The sequence below is a fragment of the Podospora pseudopauciseta genome (assembly GCF_035222475.1).
Source record: "Podospora pseudopauciseta strain CBS 411.78 chromosome 2 map unlocalized CBS411.78m_2, whole genome shotgun sequence".
In the NCBI taxonomy this organism is placed as follows: Eukaryota; Fungi; Ascomycota; class Sordariomycetes; order Sordariales; family Podosporaceae; genus Podospora; species Podospora pseudopauciseta.
The window spans coordinates 2,881,587-2,905,133 of NW_026946663.1; the positions used below are offsets into that span (position 1 = coordinate 2,881,587).

At 52.2% G+C, this 23,547-nt stretch overlaps 12 protein-coding genes across 12 annotated transcripts; 7 read left to right on the forward strand and 5 right to left on the reverse strand.

The window, feature by feature from the left end:
• Positions 1–1,071: 1,071 nt before the first annotated feature.
• Positions 1,072–1,191, forward strand: QC763_0038140 (uncharacterized protein; the record flags this gene model as incomplete). Its single annotated transcript, XM_062905587.1, has 1 exon — positions 1,072–1,191. One exon carries the CDS (start codon positions 1,072–1,074, stop codon positions 1,189–1,191), a length of 120 nt encoding a protein of 39 aa, XP_062768657.1.
• A 784-nt stretch (positions 1,192–1,975) lies between these two features.
• Positions 1,976–2,104, reverse strand: QC763_0038150 (uncharacterized protein; the record flags this gene model as incomplete). The annotated part of the gene is made up of 1 exon (XM_062905588.1): positions 1,976–2,104. The coding sequence occupies one exon, from the start codon at positions 2,102–2,104 to the stop codon at positions 1,976–1,978; it is 129 nt and encodes a 42-aa protein (XP_062768658.1).
• Positions 2,105–4,473: 2,369 nt separating this feature from the next.
• Positions 4,474–5,828, reverse strand: QC763_207740 (uncharacterized protein; the record flags this gene model as incomplete). The annotated part of the gene is made up of 2 exons (XM_062909830.1): positions 4,474–5,547; positions 5,604–5,828. The coding sequence occupies 2 exons, from the start codon at positions 5,826–5,828 to the stop codon at positions 4,474–4,476; spliced, it is 1,299 nt and encodes a 432-aa protein (XP_062768659.1).
• A 609-nt stretch (positions 5,829–6,437) lies between these two features.
• Positions 6,438–7,811, reverse strand: SPE2 (spermidine resistance protein; the record flags this gene model as incomplete). Its single annotated transcript, XM_062909831.1, has 1 exon — positions 6,438–7,811. One exon carries the CDS (start codon positions 7,809–7,811, stop codon positions 6,438–6,440), a length of 1,374 nt encoding a protein of 457 aa, XP_062768660.1.
• Positions 7,812–8,855: 1,044 nt separating this feature from the next.
• CFD1 (cytosolic Fe-S cluster assembly factor cfd1) lies at positions 8,856–10,034 on the reverse strand. Its single transcript, XM_062909832.1, has 2 exons — positions 9,908–10,034; positions 8,856–9,828 (listed from the first exon to the last, which is right to left on the reverse strand). The coding sequence occupies exons 1-2, from the start codon at positions 9,938–9,940 to the stop codon at positions 8,941–8,943; spliced, it is 921 nt and encodes a 306-aa protein (XP_062768661.1). The 5' UTR covers positions 9,941–10,034; the 3' UTR covers positions 8,856–8,940.
• A 773-nt stretch (positions 10,035–10,807) lies between these two features.
• QC763_207763 (uncharacterized protein) lies at positions 10,808–11,337 on the forward strand (the record flags this gene model as incomplete). The annotated part of the gene is made up of 3 exons (XM_062909833.1): positions 10,808–11,070; positions 11,091–11,112; positions 11,182–11,337. 3 exons carry the CDS (start codon positions 10,808–10,810, stop codon positions 11,335–11,337), a joined length of 441 nt encoding a protein of 146 aa, XP_062768662.1.
• A 540-nt stretch (positions 11,338–11,877) lies between these two features.
• QC763_207765 (uncharacterized protein) lies at positions 11,878–12,529 on the forward strand (the record flags this gene model as incomplete). The annotated part of the gene is made up of 2 exons (XM_062909834.1): positions 11,878–12,159; positions 12,222–12,529. 2 exons carry the CDS (start codon positions 11,878–11,880, stop codon positions 12,366–12,368), a joined length of 429 nt encoding a protein of 142 aa, XP_062768663.1. The 3' UTR covers positions 12,369–12,529.
• A 603-nt stretch (positions 12,530–13,132) lies between these two features.
• Positions 13,133–13,804, forward strand: QC763_0038210 (uncharacterized protein; the record flags this gene model as incomplete). The annotated part of the gene is made up of 2 exons (XM_062905589.1): positions 13,133–13,271; positions 13,695–13,804. The coding sequence occupies 2 exons, from the start codon at positions 13,133–13,135 to the stop codon at positions 13,802–13,804; spliced, it is 249 nt and encodes an 82-aa protein (XP_062768664.1).
• Positions 13,805–14,088: 284 nt separating this feature from the next.
• Positions 14,089–16,578, forward strand: QC763_207770 (uncharacterized protein; the record flags this gene model as incomplete). Its single annotated transcript, XM_062909835.1, has 1 exon — positions 14,089–16,578. The coding sequence occupies one exon, from the start codon at positions 14,089–14,091 to the stop codon at positions 16,576–16,578; it is 2,490 nt and encodes an 829-aa protein (XP_062768665.1).
• Positions 16,579–17,576: 998 nt separating this feature from the next.
• Positions 17,577–19,262, forward strand: QC763_207780 (uncharacterized protein; the record flags this gene model as incomplete). The annotated part of the gene is made up of 2 exons (XM_062909836.1): positions 17,577–17,884; positions 17,948–19,262. 2 exons carry the CDS (start codon positions 17,577–17,579, stop codon positions 19,182–19,184), a joined length of 1,545 nt encoding a protein of 514 aa, XP_062768666.1. The 3' UTR covers positions 19,185–19,262.
• Positions 19,263–19,655: 393 nt separating this feature from the next.
• QC763_207785 (uncharacterized protein) lies at positions 19,656–20,807 on the forward strand. The gene is made up of 3 exons (XM_062909837.1): positions 19,656–19,768; positions 19,835–20,148; positions 20,206–20,807. Exons 1-3 carry the CDS (start codon positions 19,710–19,712, stop codon positions 20,595–20,597), a joined length of 765 nt encoding a protein of 254 aa, XP_062768667.1. The 5' UTR covers positions 19,656–19,709; the 3' UTR covers positions 20,598–20,807.
• Positions 20,808–21,152: 345 nt separating this feature from the next.
• Positions 21,153–22,834, reverse strand: QC763_207790 (uncharacterized protein; the record flags this gene model as incomplete). The annotated part of the gene is made up of 4 exons (XM_062909838.1): positions 21,153–21,800; positions 21,853–22,400; positions 22,452–22,603; positions 22,655–22,834. 3 exons carry the CDS (start codon positions 22,832–22,834, stop codon positions 22,220–22,222), a joined length of 513 nt encoding a protein of 170 aa, XP_062768668.1. The 3' UTR covers positions 21,153–21,800; positions 21,853–22,219.
• Between the last annotated feature and the right edge of the window lie 713 nt (positions 22,835–23,547).

The window sequence follows — 23,547 nt, forward strand, 5'->3', positions numbered from 1 at the left end:
AACCTGCAGCTAGTTCTCTAACGATCTACTAAAAAGGAGTTAGCTGTTAAATTGCATAGACTACCGATTATTGGAGGCGGGTGAAGGGGCTCGTACGAACCGTATTAATAAGTAAAACAGCCCTCCCTTTATTTACTTGCTGCCCGGGTAAACGAATAAGATTATACTATAGCGCATTATCTGGGTCTTCCTCCCGTTTGGGACAGATAATTCGATAATCCGCTTCCAGAATAAAAGCCTTTTAGTACTCCCGTATCGTAAGTATTGTAGTGATGCCTTGGACCTCCTTCATAACTGCTAGGTCAAAGGTCAGACGAGTGACGACGGAGGTGAAAATATAATCGTCGAGAAAGCGTTGACATTCGGTAATAGCGTTCGGGCAGTTGCGGCAGAGATTAACCCATATACTGTCGGGGTTAGGGTGGTTTGTGACGTCGCGATGGTAACTGGTACTTTATTAGATATAAACCGCAAGGTATGCTGCCTGGCTTATAAGTTCCATCGCTGCCAGAGTCGGATGCGATCATCTTCGACCCTAGGGCCAAGCTTTCGCGAGTAGGAGGGAACTACGCCGGTAGCTTGGGGGCCCTGCTGAGCGCGACGACGTCTAGCGTCCAGATCAACCATCGTGGGAGCAGCGCAGGTCGTGGGAACAGCGCAGATCGTAGGAACAGCGCAGGCCGTAGGAAGGGGCGCAAGGACGACGACAGCAAAATCGATGAAGGCGCGCAATGACGGCGACAGGTGGGAGCGGGGAAGATAAGTATTGCCAGGCAAGCAAGAGCCAAAAATACCGCACTGCCCTCTGTCGGGCCCGAAATATGCCGGCCATGATGGGAGGCCGCGGCGTGAGATCAAGAGGGGTGAAGCCAACAAGACGGTGCGGTCCGTTGCGATTGCTGAAAATGGTGGTGTTGAGCCTTTTGCGGAAACCAAAACGTTTGGGCGCTGACTGAGCGGAAAAGTGGGGCAAAAGCCATCCCAGAAGATAACATTGCGATTAGCTGTTTATCTAGGGGAGAGCGGACGGGATCCCGAGCTTTCAGCTATCTATGGTCGTATGTGGTTGAGATGGTTCGATTATGGGATTATATCTACTCTGATTGTTGTAGGTGCTGGTTGCGTGAGTGGCGGTTGACTTGGTTGGCAACAAGAAGAGGGGTGGGTATCATAAATGACGCATCGTTCTGACTTCGTGAATGAAAAGATGACTAATTTGCGTAGGTATCTGAGCGATCAATTTATACTACAATTGCATCACACGTCAAGGAGAGGGAACATGATTTTGAATGAAGAGAGTGACGATTAGTCTCATGACTCTTATGTAGTAACCCTTCTCCAATAACCATGCCCAGATAAAGCGTCACGGAGGAAGAAATCGCTCCGTGTAAAAAATCCAGTAAGTCGCCCTAAACCTCCTCCCCATTGTCGTCCCAAACTCATTAGGCATTAACGTTGTTGCGCTGCGGTATCAAGTCCCTTTATAGCGCTTGAATCTGCCCAGAAAGCATAAAACCATTGCCCATCCGTCCAGGACCGTCTCCACTCATAAAGTCATCATCATGCTTCGCTCGAAGATCACGTCCTGGTGAAGCCTTGTAAACCCCTCGACTTTGCAAGTCCTCCCCTCCCTCCATTACCCCCCCACCCACCCCAGACTCATGAATCCATAAGCCATTAGCCATAAATCATAACCGTAACTTCCGCTGAAACCCAACTCGCCTTACATGGCGCTTATGACAGCTCAGATTCCCGCCTTAACTCACCCTCCCAGGCCCCTCCACCCAAGGTTCCCACCTCCCCGTTCGCCAGAAACTCCCCGGCTGACTCCCCCGACAGCAAGGATCAACCCCAAAGTAGACTTCCATGCCTCCAACCTCCCGATGAATAAAATAACCTCCTTCACCTTGCCTGCCTGCCCCCGATAGCTGCCCAAGATCCATTCAACAACAATCATCCTGTCATCCCCTGTGCCCTAGGTCTCGAATCTCACTCCACCATGCTGCCTCTGCAACAGGGGAACCAACCTGTAGACAAAGCCAGCAAATTCGGCCGATCGGAGACTGATGAGCAACACCCTGGAATGATGCTCAGGAACCCTCATCTCGGGCGGCTCGGCGACTGTGCGGTTCCAGATACAGTTGTATCTGATTCCGTTGATGCTAAGGAATGGCGGGTTGTTGATGCGATCGCAAAGCCGTTCGGCACCGGCTCGGGAAAAGGTGATGATTGTTGCGGCCGCGTGGTGATACCCCTGAGTCGGAGAAGGGGGTCGAATACAGCATGTAAAGATGCGGTCGTCGAGCTCGGGAACGCTGAGGCAGATGGTATCGAGGAGAGTGGTCACGGTGATGTCTGGTGGGAGATGGGTCAAGTATAGGGATGAAGACTCATTCGGATCGATCGTGGCGGAGTGGTTATGGGGGTTGGTAAAGTCACCTTGGTAGTTTCACCGAAGGCAATCTCGGCTCGGCTGGCTGGTAAGGGGTGGTCTGTTCAGCCTGGTAAGACTGAGGGTTGGCCAGCAGGTCTAGCTGGTAGCTGGGAAGATGTGAAGCCTGGTAAAAATGATCGGCCAAGGGCTGGTCGTGCTGGTAGAATTGCTGAACGAAAGACTGCTCGGCGGTTGAAAAATGGTGTGATCTCGCTCTAGGGGTTCGTGAGGGTTGGAGATGGGATGGTCGAAGACAGAATCCCCGCATGGGGCGTGGCACCTCCAAAACAGCTACCATCCGAGGAAGCTGGTGACATCAGCGTATAGGGAGGGCTAGAATTGGGAGGGGTCCTAGGGTTTTCCTAATCCAACACTTGGGGCATGATGCTTCTAGACAAGTATATCTCTCTCCAATTGCTGGACCTGGTAGCCCTCTGCTTTGTTTGGCGAGGTTCAGCCCTTCCACTGGCAGCTTGAGCATTGTTGGAACTCTCTCCTTGCCCAAGTGGTGTTAGTCTTGACCTGGGTACCTATAAGATGTTAGTTGACAAGAGGATGGCGTCCCATGAAACTTGTGTATTAACCTATCGGAATGTGCCGGGTCGGATTTCCTGGATTGTTCATTATGTTGAAGGCTTTTCGGTTTTGCTTGAACGATATTGTGGAGGTGCAGTGCTATGGCTGCAGCCTAAATGAAGCTGTTGGATGGGTAGTGAGCCGTCAAGATGTGAACAAGATGCCGTGAAGGAGATGATGTGATGAGGATGATGTGACGGAGAGAGGGTGTGAAAAGGATGTGGAAGATGAGATGGGTTATGTAGTGTTGAGAGACTGGGTGTGAAGGTGTGAACAGACGAGGCTTTGCTGTCAGAAACCTCGCTGGCTGGTTGGAGTCTATTCCTCAAGAAGAATAGGAGATAGAATTCAAGTAAGTGATCAAATATATATCCTAGAAGCTCGAGATCTGTTGGTGCCACTCGAAGATGTTCACTCCCAAAGTGGGTCCTGGTTGTGATATTCACCTTGGTGTTGAATACCTCAGTCTCTGACCCAGTCCGAACTCAAGAGCAACTTGCTCTCATTCAACACGTTAACAATAATACGTTCCAGCTGTAGGAGTCAGACCAAACTTCCGATGAACTCGCCCATGCTCACTGTGGGAGCAGCCTGTGGACCAACAATACAATTCGGATTGAGGCATTCAATTAATTGATGGAGCATGCTGATGAAGGGAATTCGAATTGTGGCGTTTTGGGACTTTGATAACAGTGTCCGTCAAATTTCACAGTGTCAGTAAAGACAATAGCATGTCGAGTGAGTATTGCCCAGGGTATTCAACGAGATGGCACTCGTAATTGGGTGAACAAGGGATATATCCAGAGGCCAAAGCCATTGCCGAAGGCCATCATAGCTACTAGACACAAGCGCGTCTTCTCGAACAAGATCTTAACAAAACTGAACGCCACCACATACCTTGAATACATGTTCAAAACCTAAACCAAAGTGCTGCTGGGCACATTGTGGACCGAAAAATGGTGGCTGCTACGTTGGACAAAGGCATTCACAGACAGCGAAGATGCCTATAAGTAAATAGCCGTGGAATATTGATTAAAAACCTCAAAGGGCATTGTGAGTTAGCTCGACTGCCACGCACAAATGCGTGGGCTGAAACACGGTCCTCGATGAACACCGCACATAGTGCAAGTAGCTCAATGGTGTTGTCTGTCGGTGATGATCAGATGAACTGTATATCATAGTTCAGGTGACAGCTCTGAAAAACTTTCGGACGAAAAAGGTACCACCACAGATAAAAGAACCCACAAAAAGTCGGATAGAAATGCTGAAACCCAAATGAATCGGATTGCAAATCATCAGCTTAGTGCTTGTTTATTGGCGAGCCGCCGAATCTTGGCAGCAAAAGGGAGGGAGCAAAATGAATGTATCATTGTGCATCTATGATGAATACTAAGTCGTCATGAAAATTGATCATATGTGTGCTTGGTGAGATGCTAGGTAGGCCTGAAAATAAGCAACCCGTATCAAATGAAATTGCCATGTCCACCATGCCCATCAGGTTCATGATGTATATCCCACGAGCCTGGAATGGTATGCACACTCGGACGCGGTGGTGCTGTCGTCGCCGGCGCTGGTGGTGGCGGCGGAGGTGGAGGAGCAGGCGCCGGTGGTGGAGATGGTGTAGTCGGAAAAGGCAGCTCACTCCCTGCTGCCGCGCTTAGGTTATTCTTCCTCCGATTCAACCTAACCGTCGTCGCAGGCCTCGGAGCATAAATCACCGTGTCCGGCGAAACCGGCCTCTTGCCCTTCCCCCCGGGCATCTCCTTCATCGGATCTGCCCTCTGCATCAAAGTAAGCGAGCTCGCCGTAAAATACGAATCAGAAGCCGACGCCCTCGGAACCAACAGCTCCTCCAACCTCTGACTATCCCTCTGCGGCGGCCCAATAGGACTCTCCGGTGTCGGCACACGACCCGGACGACTCAGCTCAGGACTCTTCACCAGCGCCAGAACAGCCGGAGCAGGTGCCTGTTGGATATATCTCCTCACCCTTCCCATCTTCCCAGACCTCATCCTGCTTGGCAAGCTCGACCCACTGATATTAGAGGGAGACTTTGACGGCATTTTCGGCCGATGGCTCTTGAATCCCGGGGGCGTCGCCCGTATAGTGCTTTCATCCGTTATGCCATCCCTCCCATCACCAGAAGTGCTGTATGATCCCCTCGCCTGCTTCTCATCGTACTCCTCCTCACTGTCAATCTCCTCATTCCTCGACGACATCCCCGGGATATCAAACGGCCTACTAGCCACATGCACCACAACCATTACCACACTCCCAAAAACCACCCCCAACGAACACGCAAACATATCCAGATTCAACCTCACCGTCCTATGCCCCCCTCCCCCATGGTATATCCCCACCGCAACGGCAATAATAGCACTGCTCCACATCACCACCGCCAACCGTATCACCACCCCAGCCCAGGCATGAAGCTGGTGCTTGAAGCTCGGGATGGGAGGGTCGAAGTTGAGGTAGAGGTTGTCGCCCTTCTTGGCGGCAAGGAAATGGAGGATGATGTAAAAGAAGGATAATATCGACTGTTTGTCCCACCTTGTTAGCTACAGTCTCCTGGAGAGTGTCAAGAAATACTCACAGCAAACAGCACAAAGCTCTGCGTAATTCCCACCCCTTCCCTCTTCAAATCCCCCGTGCTCCCAAATACAACCCCTGATAGCGACGCCCCGATGGTACTCCCTATTCCCATCGCCACCAACGCCCCTAGCATCATCCGAGGGAGCCATATCTCTGCCTTTGTTCTCGAGTGGTAGCTGTGGCTCTCGGTGTAGGATGCCCCGCCTCCTGGCAATAACTCCGGCATCCTTTCCTCGCTTTGACGCCTGTCTACTTTGACTTTGGGTCGATGATATGGCGATGATGCGTCGACGGCAAGGTTGCGCTGATGCCAGGCGTCGGAAGGGGATCCAGTCCCTGCGGAAAAAAGAAGAAAAAATACCCGTTAGAGTAATGAGAGCATGTAAAAAGATGAAGTATTTGCTGGGGGTGCGAAAGAAAACAGGAACTAGAACGATGAGAGGGATAGCATGCAAAAAGTGTGGTCAATCATCCTACTAATCCTTCCACCAAAAAGAATGCCCCGCCACCAGAGCTGCCACCAAAAAAAAGAGCACATTCTCGATGACGGCGGAAGAGTATGCCAAAGAGGCTGGTGCCCCTCGAGCTGGATATCTGGCTGGAATGCGACGGATTGGGAAGCTGGAAAACAGATGGGCTCCCACAAGCCCTAACCGAGAAACACATCCAGAGGAGCCACAGCTGGAATGTAAGTCTGACCTGAATTGAGCTGGCTATCTTTACTCCAGGAAAACAGAAGGAGTATCACAAATAGAAACAAAAAGGCAGGGATGTTGTAGAAATATGTCGTTATTCATTGTCCCCTTGCGCCCACAATCTTCTGCATAGAGCAAAGTTAAAAGTCTTCGCCAACCATGGCCTTCTTGGTGCCAGTCCAACCATCGCGCTCGTAGTAGCGGAAAACTAGGTCATAATCCTCAAACTCGTGAATGATGCGGTCGATGCGGCGGTATCCATCAATCCGGTCCACTGTCTGCTTGACCAAGCTTCTCTGGTTGTCCTCGACATCAGCGCCATCGCTAGGGGTCGCGGGCTTATTCTTGGTCTGGAATAGGGTGACAGTGAAGCGACCAGGTCGGAAGATGTTGATCACGTGGTCAATGACCTCGGAAGTCTGGCGTCCATTCTGGCCACTCGGCACGTTGGTCTCGAACGAAGCGTATGAGCAAATGGGCTCCGGGGTGACATGAACAGTGAAGTAGTGCGCAGCTCTACTGGCAGCATCATCGCTGGACTTGGTGGGTGCAGGAATGACACCGTTGGCGGAATATCCGCAAGGGGTGAAAAGATATGAGTCGATGCGAGCCTCGGGGTAGACCGAGGTGGGATAAACTTCAGCCAGACCACACTTGTTGGAAATGACAGTGCCGAGAGCATGGCCCTCACCAGATTTGTCAGAGTCCTCCAGGTACCACTGCTTGGCAAGGTCCTGGTCGAGATCCATCATCAAGATCTCGAGCGTCTCGTCATCGTTGTCGTCGAGGGATCCCACACAAGGCGCCACAATGCCTGTTGGGATCTTGGCGGAGCGGGTAGGGCTTCCGCCGGTGCTAGAGCTAGGGGTTCTAGGCGGGGTCAAGGTGGAAGTGGTAGGTGAGGTCATGTACAAGTACCAATGATCCGCATTCATGCGACCGACCAGATAGGCGCTACCATTCTCGAACAGTTCGTCCAGGAACTTGACCTCTTCCTTCCAGCTGGAGTGGGGGCCTTGCTGGCGATCAGGGAAGAGGAAGTTCTTGCGGCTGTAAAAGACACGGTGAGGTGTGGCGGCAACGCGCTCATCCTCCAGTGTCTTGACGTTGTGGAAAGGGAATCCGGCATCGATAGCAGCGATGCGAAGAAGACGGCGCAGGCCCAGCAACAGGGTGGTGGTGCCGCAGGTCTTGAGGATAAGCTTGTGGGGGAACACAAACATGCTAGACTCGGAAAGGAGGTAGGCGTCAACGTGATCAGAGTTGACGATGGACAGGACCTTGCAGTTGACCATATCCAGCATGCCCTCCCAGATGGAGGGGCTGACCGACTTCAGGCCATTCTCTTTGACCCCAGGAGGAAGAGTCTTGGCACTCGGCGCAAACCAGACCTCGAGAAGTTTCTCGGGTCCCTCAAAGGCGTTGGTGGAGTCCAAGTCAGCGGTAATCTCGTGGTTGATGGTGAGCTGGGTCTCCTCAGCGGCGGCGCTGTTGGTGACGTTGGTGGAAGTCATGTTTGGCGAGGTTTGGGGTGTGTCGGCTATGTTCTCTGGTGAAAACGTCCGCGGGACACTAGCTGCCGCTCAAACGAACCTTTAGGTCGCTTGAGAGAGTAGGCCCACAGGAAAGGGGTCTCGCTTTAGAGGCTGGCGACGCCAGCAGCAGGTGTTCGGGAGGTGGTATCTGAACGTCTCGCAAGCGGACGTTAGGGGGGGCGGGCACGGAGGGTGACGCGATAGCGCTTTGAGAGCGGAATGTTGGGCTTGCGCTTAAAACAGGCTGTTATTGCAGGTAAACCGATACCTGGGCGCGAGTATCGGAGGTGATGGTGGAGTAAACCAGGGAAGGGGTGATAGTGAAGCTATATCGTCGGGATCTAGATTCGAAGGGTTAGACTGGTGCTGGGAATCAGGGTATATGTAGGTCGCGCTGGAAGAAGCATTTAAACAAGGCTTGTCATGGGAAAGAAAATTGTGTGTTGAAACGGGAGGGACGATTAGCATACCAGGACCTTCCAATGGCTGTGCGCATCTCAAGATGGGATGGTCGTCGGTGGTGTTGAAAGTTTGCGCGGCAATGCGATAGGTGCAAAAGCTGTGGTGGGAAGCTCTCGAAGCTGCCCCTTGGCACGACAGAATCGAATCGGTCGGAAGATCGGCAACAAGTGGTAGTGGTTTTCTCGTTTTGTTTGTAAGCAAGTAGGTCTACCTGGCTGGGAGCCAATGGTACAGGGGAAAAAAATAAAAATATCCGGTTACTGAGAGAATTTTGGCATTTGGTTCTTCAAGTGGGATGTGATTCTTCTCTGCGTTTTTTTTCCATGGATGGCGGGGTTTGCTCACCCCTGTCAGCCGTTGCCCAATGCTCCCCAGGTCGTGGAAGCTCAGGGTCCCACTGTTAGTAGACCACACTCGTCCCCTCTGTCAACCCTGAGCACAACCCTAACAATGCTTCATCAACGATGATAAATTTTTGCCTTTCTCGACCACGGGCCGATAAGACCGTTTCATTGAAAAAGTCCCGTTACTTCATTGCCCTGACAGCTTACAACACGTGAACTCTGATAAGCCATTGAAGTTATCGCGATGGCATGGTGGGTTATGAATTGATCACCTACGACCCCTATGAGTCTACCCTCCTACATCACGCGCCCCTTTGCTCAACTGCCGAAACAACATCAGCAGTAATCGTCTTGAATATCGGCGCCAACGAGCAGTCCTTGTACTTTAGTACCAGTTGCGCGGTATCTCTCTTAGCCTCCTCAGCCTCTGCCTCCTTGGTAGCTGCCGAGATATCTTGCCCATTAATAACTGTTCCCTCTGGATATCGCGGCCTCTTTCCCGTCTCGACCAAGACAATAAACTGCTGGTCGATGGGAACACGCCCCAAGAACTTGACATTGAAGTCATCAGCCATGACTTCACCTCCTCCGCTGCCAAAAATGTTGGTGCACTCGCTGCAATTCGGGCAAACAAAGCCGCACATGTTCTCGACAACGCCCAATATACGGATCCCCGTCTTGGTGCAGAAGTTGAGTTCTTTCCTCACGTCGGCAGTAGCCACTGCCTGAGGGGTTGTCACAATTACCGCCCCGGCGACCTGATCTGGCCGTGCCTTTTGAAGCAGTGTCTCGGCAAGAGAGATGTGCTCATCACTCGTGCCAGGTGGTGTATCGATGAGAAGGTAGTCGAGCTCCTCCCAGAAGACATCTGACAAGAACTGGCGCACCATGGCTGTCTTTTTTGGCCCGCGCCATACCACAGCATCACCTCGCCCAGGGAGTAAAAACCCCAGACTCATGACCCGAAGTGAACCAAGTCCAGAAGTTGGATCGGCTTCATGGACAGTGATGGGTAGCCAGCCCCCGGGTGCCTGTGTCACTTTGGCATCCTCGATGGCAAACATGCGCGGTATCGATGGCCCCGTGAGGTCAACATCGAGAACACCGACCGAGTGTCCAGCTAATGAGAGTGACAATGCGAGCTGGGTAGTCACGGATGACTTTCCGACACCGCCCTTGCCCGAGAGGACCTGCAGATTCGTTAGCATGAGCTTGGTCATGATGGCCATGACGATGGCGGGGCAGAGTGCCAAGGTGGGGCAAACGGACAAGGACAATGTGTTTTATCTTGGATAGCGACATTCGATATATGTGCAAAAGTCGAACTTTGGTATTGAGGTCCAGTGCTTACTGAGAGTTTGACCAAATGCGTCTCCGTCAGGGTGGTTGAAAGAGCGCCATCTTGAAAGTCGAAAGGCTTCTTGGGAAATGGTTAGTTTGCCTCCCAAAATCGAGGTGCCCCTCCACCCACCGATTTGCGGCCTGTATCGGCGCTTGCTTTATCAGCAGCCAGCAACCCCCATGCCAGTTGCTCATATCGGATGAGCTGCTCATTGACTTTGCTCAAGGCAATCCTTCTAACTTACATGTATTGCAGGCACGGTGAGTAAGAATTTGTCTTGATTGGAATGCGCGTCAATGTAAAAACCTACCATTTGACTCGGCCATGGCGTACAGTAACTCACCTTACCCAGCTTAGACCCAAGATTCGCTGAGATTGGTCCGTGCTCACGGCCCGGCGGCAAGCTCCAACGACACTGGATACAGGATACATGCATCTATCTCACGCTCGACAAACGTATGGTTTCTGTGTGCAAGTAAATACCTCGCACGTAAACCAAAGCCCCTCGAGATGAGTCGTTTGTGACTCTGATCCATATAGCCATGACACCACCATTCTCCCCGTGGCCAAACCCTCGCTCCGCTGCATGCGTAAAGAGCTCCCGCTGTTCAGACAAACTCATGACACAAGCGGTCTGGATCTCCGTCTGATATCCCCCTCGATCATGTACGATAACTATCACAAGCGTGAAGCATAGCGGAATATGGTGCCAACATGTCCTTGTCCATAGTCCTCTGGAACCAGTATATAGTCGTGCACTACCCCCAAAGCTTGGTTGGCTCCTCTCCAGGAACTTTGCAGCAGAGATTCAAATCTAAACTCACAAAATGTTGCCTATCGTCACCTACCTCGTCAGCATGCTGGCACTGATCAGCACCGTGTACAGCACCCCCGCCGTTATCGACAACTCACTCTCCCTTCACAACACCTTATTCCTCGCTGCTTATGACGACTCGGAGTATATCCTGGAATGGATCTGCGATCATGATACCTCGCCAGCCCACCAAAACTCCATCCGGGACGGAGTTGATTACCTACGTTCGTTGCAAGAGACACCCAGACCACGCACGACGCAAAAGGTTGTGGTCGCGTAAGCTGCTCTTGGAGAAGCGCAATTACTTGGTGTAACGAGGTAGGTTCAAACCGCCAGAGAGTCATCCTCGGGGACCTTCTACATTCTACTGACATCCAACCACCACAGAACTTCAACACTGGTATCGAGACTATGTGGGAGCACATTGCCGCAGGTGCCGAGAGTTTGCTCACGAAGTGCTCTTACAACAACGGTCGCGGGGTGAATGGAGTGGCGCGTTATAGCACCCACTGGTTTGTGAAAGTTTGGGTCAACGACTGTTGATGGCGGGTTGTTGAAGTCAGTCTTGGCGAGGGAGCATAGAAGGTTTGTCGTAAATTTGCGACTCAATATACCCGCACTGGTTGCCGGGCTGCGTTCTTGAGTATGGCAAACAAATGATGTGATATAGATGTCGGCCGTGAAGTTGTAAAGAGAGATGATCAATAAAGTGCCCTTTCTACGGTTGCTGTGGCCCAAACCAAAATAACCCGTCCTCCGGCCAATGTCTCCGAATCTCGGCCGCAACATTTGTGTTCAAGTTCCTGCTCTTCCGTGAACAATGAGGTAGTCTTCATTTGCTTTGATATCTTGCTTCTCTCGGCCGAAGGGCCCCTGCTTATCGAACGTTTGTTCGTCAAGGAGCAACAAGATTTCCGCCCGATGTCTTCTCCGCGGTTCAGCAGCGGCAGCTGTCCAAGGTGGCAGCAGCGGGATGCTCCTGCCAGCCGTGCCCCTAACCAGTATCTATATCCATGGTTTCCCCCAGCTCTCGGTCCTTCCCCTCCTTTCTAAACCATCAAACACACACTCACCATTTGCACAATGCTATCTATCCTCACCATCGTCGCTAGCGCGCTGGCCCTCTCAAGCGTGGCATACAGCGCCCCCGCTGAACTCGCCCCCTCCAATGGCACCGCCACGGTCTCAAACTACACTGTATACTACGAGTGTAACCCATCCAACCTGAAGTGGGCCGAAATCAAGAACATCCAGATCGGCCGCGATTATCTAAACGGGCTCCCGGGCAAGGCCAAAATCGCCGGAGGCAAGCACTGCGACCGCGTCAGCTGCTCGTATAACTCGGCCATTTTCTACTGCAACGACGTGGGTGATCCTGCTGTTTTCGGTTTATTGCTTCTCTTCAAAGTTGACGCTGATTGTGACAGGATGATAACGAGAAGGAGGTCGAGTGGGAGAGGCTCGCCGAATTCACCTCACTGCTTCTTGACAAGTGTGGTGATAAGAGCGTGGTGAAGGGCAGGGTGTTCGATAGGCCTAACTGGCATACTGAGGTTCAGGGTGAAGCTTGCTAAGGGTGGCGGGGTGAAGTAGTTGGGTGTTAAGTAACACAGGGACGAGCATAGACTTGTAGTTTCGCGCGGAGCCGCGACTGAATGCATTTGCGCTGGTTTAGCACGGTTTCTTGAGAGTGGTATTTTATTACAAGAACTGTGATTGTCCATTTCGTGTCGTGGTTTCTTCCCCATCGAGCATTACCAACTTGCCTGGTATCCAGGGAGCAGCGGACGTAATCGGCGTCTCATACTGACTCCGGATATATTCCAGTATCCGACTATCTGCTTAAGGAGTGACAGACGTCGAGTTACTAGCTCAACTTTCTCATTACCTTCTAAAAAATTCTCCCTATTGTAGAACAAACTGTCAAAGTTTTCGCCCGAAATAATCTCCAAAGCCAGGCCCACACTTCAGGTCTTCACATGGAGCAGGTCATCATCTTTCCTTGATTCACTTGAACACGGTCCCTGTGAGATACCACATCTAGGAGTCGGCCGTAAACCATGCAAGTAAAAACGATCAGTTGTCTACCACCTTGGAAGAGCAATCACAACGACAGTATAGAGCATGAATAGCACAAGAAGTGGGGCCAGAAGTTGACGGAGGGCAGTGAATGATAGCAACTGTCTGCCTTAATCCTTGTATTCCGTATATATACCTAAATCACAGGTAAGTTGACGAACTCTTCTCCTTCTCTATACGCCACCCAACCCAACCGACTTACAGTTGCTTCTGACACACAGATTACACCATATTGGCTGCTCTTACCCTTATCACCAGCATGCTGACCGTGACCTACAGCGTCCCATCTTTCCACGACATCACCTCTCTCCACAACAGCACCTCGCTCCACAACAGCACCTCGCTCCACAACAGCACTTCCTTAGACAACAGCTCGGCTCCGACTTTGAGCAACAACGATATCTATCCCAAGAGCTCCAGATATTATATGGAGGGCCCCGTTCAACGAGATCGGCCACGGACTCGAATACCTATATGACCTGCAGCCCAGCCTAGCGAGGATTGGCGAGGGCAGACACTGCGACCGCGTCAGCTACGAGTGGGGGTCGGCCATCCTTTTCTGCAATGATGATGTAGGTTCATGTCGCGAATGGCCAGGTTGACGTTGTTGAGATCCGTTGCTGATATGAGTTTATCGTAGACGAACCGCGGCAAGGTAGTTGAATGGCCTCAGATTGCCGATGCCGCTTCGCTCCTCATCGACACATGCAGGGATACTTCTGAGGTGACTGTGAAGGGCAAGGTGTACTTCACGAAGTAACTGGCATGTTGAGGTTGTCGGAAGTGTCAGTAATTGCTGAATGGGTTGGTTGGGATTCACGATGCTGGAGCAGGTGGTTTAAGGTTGAGGATGTGGCTGATAATACATGGGCACTGGTTACTGGATTGTTCTTCTGTCTTTGTCTGCTCTGCTGTAGTGATGCTCAGTTAATGTGGTGACGATTAAGGGGGCCCCACTATAAAGGTATAAGCCAGGGGCGGCCCACTCCCAAGGGAGGGTCCGTGTCGACGCGCCAACAAGATCCGGGCTGTCCCAAGAAACTTGACGGCGCCGCATTTGGTCAACCCCAAAGCGAACCTGGTTTCTGGGTCAGATAACGTGTCATATCATTCCCAGTTTTTATCCTCCAGCATTCTTGTTGCAGTATCTTCACAATTGGGCCATCAACGGTTCTCAGAATGTCAGACTGATCATGACAGTGGCCGCCAATCAGCATGGACGATCCATGGCGCTCACCATGGACTGCGACCGACGTCGACCCCGACAAAGACCACAAGCTTCCCTCTCCCTCTCTCTCCAAATCCGACCTCGCTCCTCCACCGCGCGCGCTTCTCTCGGGCACCAGCTCTCCACGACTCTCGGCGGCAGTCGAATCTTCGCCATGGGGCGATGACGGGGATGGCCTCGGGGACTGGGCCGGCGCTTCGACACCGGCGGCCGATACCTCGTCGGTTCATTCGGGATGGGGCGGTGGGTGGGCAACGAGTCCGAATCTTGCGGCCGTTCGACGAGACGATGATTCTGGCAGGTTAAGCCCAATCGCGTGGCCTGGTAACATTGCGACGCCAAAACCAGCAAACGGCTCCGCCTTTCGACAACCCTCGCCCGATCCCTGGGCAACCGAGTCTTCGTTCGACAAACCGCCAGCGGAAATCGACGCACCCCAAGTAATCGTCGATCTTGCCTCTCCTCGAGCGACGCACTTCGAGACGCTGAAAGCCACAACCGGTTTGGGGGCGATTGGCCTGGATGCTGGATGGGATAGTGCCTCGGTGGAAGAGAACAGAGAAGGATCAACCGAGGTCACGGATCCCCAGAATCATGAAGAAAAGCGAGCAGAGGATCCGGCACAGCTTCCGCGGCACAATGGCGAGTTTCGCTCGTACACTCCGTCGAACGAAGGGACAGATCACGACGATGATCATCAAGACTCGCCCATAACGTCCATCGACGAGGACCACAGAGGCCGTCAACGAGAACCGGCCCGGCCTGCTGGTAAGGTCCAGGAGCTGGTCGTCAAGTTCGATGGTCTTGCCAAGGCTAAGAGCCAGGAGAGCTTGCGTGTCCCTCGGTCGAAGAGCAGCGGCAGTGGCAGTGTGGGCAAACGGGATGCCTCGAGTGACAATGGTGATTTTGGTGACTTCGAGGATACAGAGGACGTCAAATCACAGCCACCCCCAGATCCCGTGAAACAACCGGTGGCACCTCAGAGTTCGGAAGACGCGGAACGACCTGTCACACCTCCCTCATCGCAAGACGTAAAGTCACCACTCACTCCTCCTTCATCAAAGTCAAAATGTGAAGACGAAACTCCCACAAAGCGATCTCCCCAGGTAAAGTCCAGTGCCGTTGCTTCCCCCGAAGTTCCTATCAGACCGAAAATCGTCCGTCCGACCTTTGAAGTCAATTTGGACCAAGTTGGTGAACTTTTCAAGTCGATGAAAGTTCCTGTTAAACTGCCCATCATCAGTATTGATGGTGAGATTCCGGAGCGTGTCATCACCGACAGCTTCAACGAGATATCTGAACGAAAGCTGTGGTACCGTTTGTCTCGGTTGGGATCGGCGAGGAGACACGATGCTGCAGATGAAGACAGCTATAGACGGATCACTTGGCCGACGTCCACAGTTCGTCAAGAAGTCATTACAATCGTCCGCCGGTGGATGGAGGAAGACTCCATTGCTGGCCGAGTGGCTCTTGGCGGAGGCATATCCAAGACTCAGAAGAATATGTTCGGCTGGGATTCCTCTGCCGAGCCTGTTGGTCTGGATGCTGTCTTTGGCAAGCGAAAACAGGAATCTAGGGCAGCTCCACCGCAGCCGATCCAGATCTCAGATTCCCTGGCGTCTTTTCTTGAACCACCAACTCCTTCGACGTCTAGATCAGCCCACAGTGTCGCATCACCCCCACCAGCTGTACAAAGCCCGCCGGTTGCTTCCTTCGGGTGGAGTGAGAGCCCTGCATTTGCTCCCACGCCAACTGCAACCCTTGCACCACCCCCACGACCATCAACAGGCGGGAACGCGCCCTCAGCCTTACCGTCAACAGCAGGTCATTCACGTACCGCCTCGCAGCCGGCAGTGTTCTGTGCTCCAACAGCATTTTCACCTGCGCCAATAGCCGAAGCAAACCATGACGATGGAGAAGACGATGATGAAGACTGGGGTGAAATGGTCTCTTCACCAGTTGAGTCAAAGCCCGCTGGATCCCAGAGCTTGGATTATGCCTTTGCGGCCCCAATTGCTCCTACTACCTCAGCATCTACACTGTCAGACCCTGAAGCGGCTGGTGAAACTAGACCTTCTGCGAGCGACCCATGGTCAACAATGGACTTTTCGATGTTTGACGCTCCAGCTCCGGCTTTGTCTCAGTCCAAAGCGCCAGCCGCTCTACCGACGCCTTCAGATACACCTCTCGCCTTCTCGCCCATAGTTGTGACATTTCCGCTGTCTCTTTCAGAAACGCCCACACCGTCACCAACATTCACGCCACCAACACAAACTTCACCACCTCCACCAAGGGGACTTCTCAGCGCACGACCTTTTACACCATCAGTGCCATCGCGGCTGTCAGAGCACATGTCCGTGCCACCAGATCCTGTTCCCCCCATCCAGGATCCCATCCACGATCTGACTACGAGTGACGATAAGGTGGCTAAACAGATCATCGCAAACCTCCCCGACCTGTCATACATGTTGCGATGATACATCGAGAAGACGGCACTCCTTTGCAAATAATAATGTATGTATGTACCTAGGCATCAAGCCAACTGTGGCTGGTTCTGTTCATGAGTATAATGCATGGTTTTGGCGTTTTGGATTTTGCGCAAAACACCCGGAAATAGCTGGTATTTTTCGGCCGGTGAGATGTCAGGAGTATATATACCGAGCATGGAGTTTTTGATAGCAATTCAAATCCTTGATCTTCACATGCTCATGACTTTTACCAGGGCAGTTCCTATCCCAAGCGCTAGAATACTTTTCCTCAGAAAATATCGCAGTTTCCCATTGTGCGGTAGCGTCGCGTATTCGCCCTTTTTCATGCATCTTTTGCATGGATATCCACCCTCGGAAATCTGTTCCCTTGGCTGGAAGAGGGCCAGCCTACCAGAATGCGTTCGGAGTCGCGAGAAGTGCGCGAACAACCCCGGCTGTTGGTCAACTTGGCTTCTTCAAGCTCCTCTCCCCCGCCTTGCTCCCCCCAGGCACTCCCAGGTCCCCCCACCACCGTTCACCCGTTACAGGGGACGCAATGGCGTCTCCCCGCACTCTTGGGAGGTTGATCCCCGTCAGCCAAGACGGCCAAGCACTACCCCAGACTTTTAGCCATCTGGGGCTGTTACGTATCAGAACCTGAAGATTTCCAAAGCCGAAGCTGATACCCGGTCACACCCACTTGGGGGCTCGCCCTTCGCATGTGGTAGGACCCCAGGATATCGATGCCATCATGGATGTTGGGTCTTTGCACCGAAAGCCGACTGGAGGCTCTGCGGCCCCTCTGCGCCGGCTCTTGGTTGACAGCTGGGACTAGGCCGTGGGAATGGAGTGGAGATATCAAACTGCTAGCTCAACTTGGATATCGCTCGCGTTTCCGAGATGTTGGGTTTTCAAAGTGATATAAGCCATGATTGAGAAGTCTTTTCGGTGATTGTTTGGGCAGAGAACTCAGTCTTCTTCTCACCTGTCATACACACACAAGAGAGATGGCTGTCGTCACCCTCCTCATGTCGCCTTGGGCGCCAGTAGGCCTGGTTGCCTTCTTTTTCGTCTATTATCTCTACCCATACTTCTTCACATACCGTCACCTCAGACGTATCCCAGCACCATTCCCGGCCCAGTTCACCAACTGGTGGTTACTTCTTGTTGCCCGTCGTGGCGACCGGTACTTGACCGTTGATCAACTTCACAAGAAGCACGGCACTGTTGTCCGCATCCAACCCAACCACGTCAGCATCAACGATGACGCCGCCATCAACATCATCTACGGTCACGGCAATGGTTTCCTCAAGTCGTAAGTCTTTGCCCTCTTGCTTACACTCACAGAGACAGAACATCACTGACATCTATCACACAGCGACTTCTATGACGCCTTCGTCTCCATTCGCCGGGGTCTCTTCAACACCCGCGACCGTCACGAGCACACCCGCAAGCGCAAGATCGTCTCCCACACCTTCTCGGTCAAGTCGGTCGCCCAGTTCGAGCCCTACATTCACTCCAACCTCGAGCTCTTTGTCAAGCAACTGGACAACCTCGTCACCCGCTCCCCGATGAAGACTGCCGTTCTCGACTGCCTCAACTGGTTCAACTACCTCGCCTTTGACGTCATCGGTGATCTCGCCTTTGGTGCCCCCTTCGGCATGCTCAGCTCCGGCGCCGACATGGCCGAAGTCCGCTCTTCCCCAGACAGCCCCCCGATCTACGCCTCCGCCATCGAGATCCTCAACCGCCGGGGTGAGGTCTCCGCTGCTCTGGGTATCCTTCCATCCCTGAAGCCTTACGCAAAGTACTTCCCCGACCCGTTCTTCACCCAGGGTCTCGCCGCGGTGGAGAGCCTGGCTGGTATCGCTATCGCCCGTGTGAAGATGAGACTTGAGAACCCACCCCCCGAGGGCCGCAAGGACCTCCTCCAGAGACTTGTCGATGCCAGAGACGAAAAGGGTGAACCGCTTGGAAGGGAGGAACTCACCGCCGAGGCCTTGACTCAGCTCATCGCCGGGTCCGACACCACCTCCAACTCCTCCTGCGCGCTTCTGTACCACGCCGTCCGCACCCCGGGCGTGATCCCCAAGCTCCAAGCTGAACTCGACGCCGCTATCCCCCACTCGATCGACGTCCCCACGTTTGAAATGGTCCGCGACCTGCCTTACCTCTCCGCTGTTGTCAACGAGACCCTCAGGCATAACTCGACCTCCGGAATTGGCCTCCCTCGTCAAATCCCGCTTGACTCCCCTGGCATTCACCTCAACGGGCACTTCTTCCCCGGTGGCACTGTTTTGTCGGTGCCGACGTATTCGGTTCATCATTCAAAGGAGATTTGGGGCGAGGACGCCAATCAGTTCAACCCGGATAGGTGGTTTAGCTTGACGCAACGGCAGAAAAATGCTTTTATTCCTTTTAGTCATGGGCCGAGGGCGTGTGTGGGGAGGAATGTGGCCGAGATGGAGATGAAGTTGATTGTGGCTACTTGGGCGAGGAGGTATGAGGTTGAGCTGAGGCAGGAGGTGATGGAGACGAAGGAGGGGTTTTTGAGGAAGCCGCTGGGGTTGGAGGTTGCGTTGAAGCTTAGGAAGGGGTTCACGCCTTTGGCTTAAGGGGTGGGTGGTAAGAAAGGGGGAGTGTACGATTATTGGAAGGGGGGAAATGTGAATAGTATATGATGACATGAAATAAATGTTCAAGTTCAAATTTTTGATGGGCCGTTGCGGGGTGTTGGTGAGTAGGTGAGTGAGTGAGTTGGTGAGTGAGTGAGTAGGCGAGTGAGTGAGTAGGTGAGTGAGTGAGTGAGTGCCTTCACAACTTTCACTCTGATGACTACTCGTTGCTGAATGGCCGGTATCTCCGATTTACATCAACTCTCCCAAGCAAAGTCGCAAGTTATTTCGCCATTTGGACAGTTTTGTTCGGTGCTGATAATGGTGATTGACTTGGCCGAGTCGCAACCGAAGATGCTGGGTAGTCGCCATCGTGCGTGCCGAAAACGCCATTTGGGGGGTGGCCAGATGACTTATAAGTGGCTAGTGATGGCCGCAATAACATATACAATTTCAAAAAATCCTTTCTGTTCTGAATATCCTGTGTGAACCGCCTGATATAATTCCGATACATCTCAATTAATCATGACCAGAGTAGACAAACTCGCCGGCAAGAAGATTGCCGTCATCGGTGGTTCATCCGGGTAGGTACCCACCTACCTCTCACCACACCCCCTTTGTCTACCCTCGCTAACAAATCCCCCAACCAGCATCGGCTACGGAGCAGCAGAGATCCTCCTCTCCGCCGGCGCCCACATAACCATCATATCATCCACCCAAGAAAAAGTCGACCGTGCCCTTTCCCAACTATCATCTACCGCTGGGGGCAACGTCCAAGGCAGAGTCGGCAACGTCCGCGACGAAGCCGCCTTCACTGAACTGCTTCTCTCTCTTGCCCCCCTGGATCATGTCATCTTCTCCAGCGTCGATAAAATCATTCGTGGTAGCCTGGCCGAAGCTAACCTCTCCGACGCGGCGGGGTTGTTCGGGGTGAAGTTTTGGGGGAGCTTTGTTGTCGCAAAGGGTGAGCTGACCTACCTTTTTCCTCTTCTAGATGAACCATGTGCTGATCGAGGTGAAGCCATCGCAAAACACGACATCATCCTCCCTGGCGGCTCACTCACCCTCACCTCTGGCGCTGCTGCTCTACGTCCTAAGAAGGGAGCGACGATTGGGGGGGCGCTGAATGGGGGGTTGATTACCGCTACTATTTCTCTTGCTGATGAGCTTTCGGGGAAGAGGATCAGGGTGAATACTGTTGTCCCGGGGTTAGTCAAGACACCGCTTTTGGGGAAATTGGGGAATAGTGAGGAGCAGCAGAGGGAGATTTATGAGCAGGCGGCTGGGAGGTTGAGTGTGGGGTTTGTTGCTAGTCCCGAAGATGTTGCGGAGGCGTATCTTTATGCTGTGAGGGCGGATTATGCTAATGGGTCGACGATTGTTATTGGTGAGTTCCACTACCTATTGAGTTGATTTGAAATGTCAGAGGGGGTTTCTAATGGCTTTGTGATACAGATGGCGGCAGTTCTTTTTGATTGGGGGTAGAAGTGGATGGGGATGCACAATTTGGGAGTCCTGGGGAGTATCTCAAAACTGAGACCAAGATGCAAGGGCTTGATAGTGTGAAACATGTCAGAAACGATGCTCAAGAATTGTCAGCGGCTGGGTAGTGTCAGAAATGACTACGGAAACAAAAACATACCAGCTGTATTGTCCAGTTTAAGGTACCCAACTAATGTGAGATGACACCAAATTTGTCGATGGTGAACCACAAAGGTAGGGTAGGTATCCAACAATCACCGCAGCCGTCGTATACCTCATCAGTGAGCCCTCCCTGACCAGAACATTCGTCCTCGTTGCCAGAGTTCTCGGCTGGTTTCTGGCACTCCTGATCATGTTCTTAATCTTGATGCCTGTCGACAGCCTCCCGCTTGCCATCTTCGCATCCCGTGCGGTATCCCTCTTCATGACCCTCAGAATGTCCCTCGCCATAATCTTCCTTAGCATCGTTGTGAACCTAATCCGAATCGTCCTAACCATACAGATAGATATCGTCCAAATCTTCGTCCCAACCTTTGTCGTCCTCCATCTCATCCTTCTTCTTGTCCTCCCCTTCAGAGGACGGCGCGCAGCACTCGATGTTCTCAAAGGGCCTGTAGACTTCACGCTCAGCACCGCACAGTGGTGCAGCACAAAGAACCACCCATTGCACTTCCAGTGCAACTCTCGTCTTGTGCGCATCTTTCATAAGGGTCTGAAATTTGTTCAGAGAACCCGAGGTAGGGGGTCCACCTGGGGCACTGGCCTTGCAATCAGGCATCTAATCCAGAAGCTCCCGAATTGGCCCCCCGTTACAAGACTCGAGTCGAACGCGCAGGAAACGGACTGGCTGTTCCCGAGTATTTGGATCAGCCCTTAGCTGTCTGCGCATGTTCTTCGTGCTGACTGCCTCTGGGAGCCACTGAAACCGGGTGACGATGGTGGCTAGCCCGCGTGTATGATGGGGCTCAAAACGGAGAAAGCGCAGAACAAAGTGCACTTCTTTCCACAAACGCGGCCACCATCGGATTGAGACAGGTCAAATTCCATGTCCCGTTAAGTGATTCCCATGGGTCAGGAGCAGCGATTGGCTGAAAGTCAGCCCCTGGTATGCTGCTATCTACCCGCATTTTCTGGCAGTCCTCGTACAGGGACGCATAACGCTCTATTTCGTGGTGACACATGCTGTCAGTGGATGGTAAAGATATGGTGGACTTGGTGACTTGCCATCCTCGTGATGACACGCTTGTTGTCGTCAAATTTTTTTCACTGGAAGTTCTGCATCGCATGCTGGTCAAAGCTGAAGGAGGAATCCCAAAGAATCTGCACCGTTTAAAAGTACTCTCGTCAGTCTTTACCCTATCTTAAATTCAAACGACCTGCCCGGTGTTAGTTGATAGGTAGGTGACTGTGGCTGCACCCAGCCACAGTCAGGCGCTTCACACAGAATTCAAATAAAATTCAAACGCAAATAGAACTTGCTTTCATTCCCACCCCTCACGAAATCCCTACCCAGCCTCAACTCCAAACGTCAACCACCCACGATAGAACTCCATTTAAACAACCCTCCTCGTCTTACCACTCTCAACCTCATAAATCCACCCACTAATCGTCACGCTATCAGGCACAAGCTTGCTCGCCTTCAAAAAAGCCACATCGTCCTCAACCGCCTTCTCCAGCTCGGGGAAAGGCAAAAAGTCAAGGTTCTTGGCCGTGAGTTCAGCCACGGCTTCCTCACTGTTTTACATGTTAGCCTCTCTCACAACCACCTAAAATCCGTAAACCTACCCAAGATTCTTCTCAACAATCCCATAAGCATCCTCATTCTTGAACGTCAGCATCCCACAGCCAGTGTGCTTGACAAGGACAATCTCGTTCGTGCCGAGGAGCTGCTCCGAGATGACGATGGAGCGGAGGGCGTCGACCGCGCTGGCGCCGGCCTTTTCATTTTCTTAGTCTGATGGTCAGTCTCAAAGAGGGAGTGAACTCACATTGCGGATAACATGCGCATCACCAAGCTCAATCCCAAACGCCCTCGCAGGGTCAATTCTCGCGTCCATGCAAGTCAAGACAAGATATTTCTTCGCCGGGGGCAGAGCCAAGTGCCCTTGGGTAAAAGAGGCAGAGTACGACTCGGAGGTCTGCTCGACGTTCTTTTGGATGGCGGACATGGTCGCTATCTGTGGTTGAAAAAGATCTGTAGGTGGGAAGAAGTGAGGTGAGCAAACTCAGACTTGGAAAATCAAAAATATCAAGACAAAACAACAACAGCAACAACAACGAGAGTAAAACTACTCTTTGCAATATGATAGAGAATGAAAAAGAAAAAACTAGAAATAATAGCAGCACTCACTCCCCTCCCCCTTATATACTTGACTCGAAAAAATAACATACCAAGGCAATCCCGGATTTAGGCACGGACGAACACAAACACAATGTCGATTAAAACCGCCAACAATAACAAAGATACGGTTATGAAATCCTTCCTCGCTGTATGGCGGCGGCGAATTTGTGTCAAATCATCAGATCAGGAATAATAAACCGGGGGAAAACACCAAAATTATAACATCTCAAGTCACACAGTTCCCCCCTCATCTCATTAACCTCCCTTCAAGCGAGAATCCCCGCCAAGACAAAGCTGAAGCAGCCTTGGCACCTCCGCCAAGTGGGAGTTGGAGCTGTTTCCGGCAAGGTCAGCCATGTCGTCTACAAATAAATGGAGACCAAAACATAAAAGAAGTGCCTTGATGAGATAGTGAAAGGCCTTCATCCTGTGTAGCTGGGTCCATTATTTTGTCCGCCATGTGTCAGCGGAGCTATCACCCCCATGACGTGCTCAGCACCCCCAAATCCACCGATCAAATCCCACGATGTTTGAGATTCT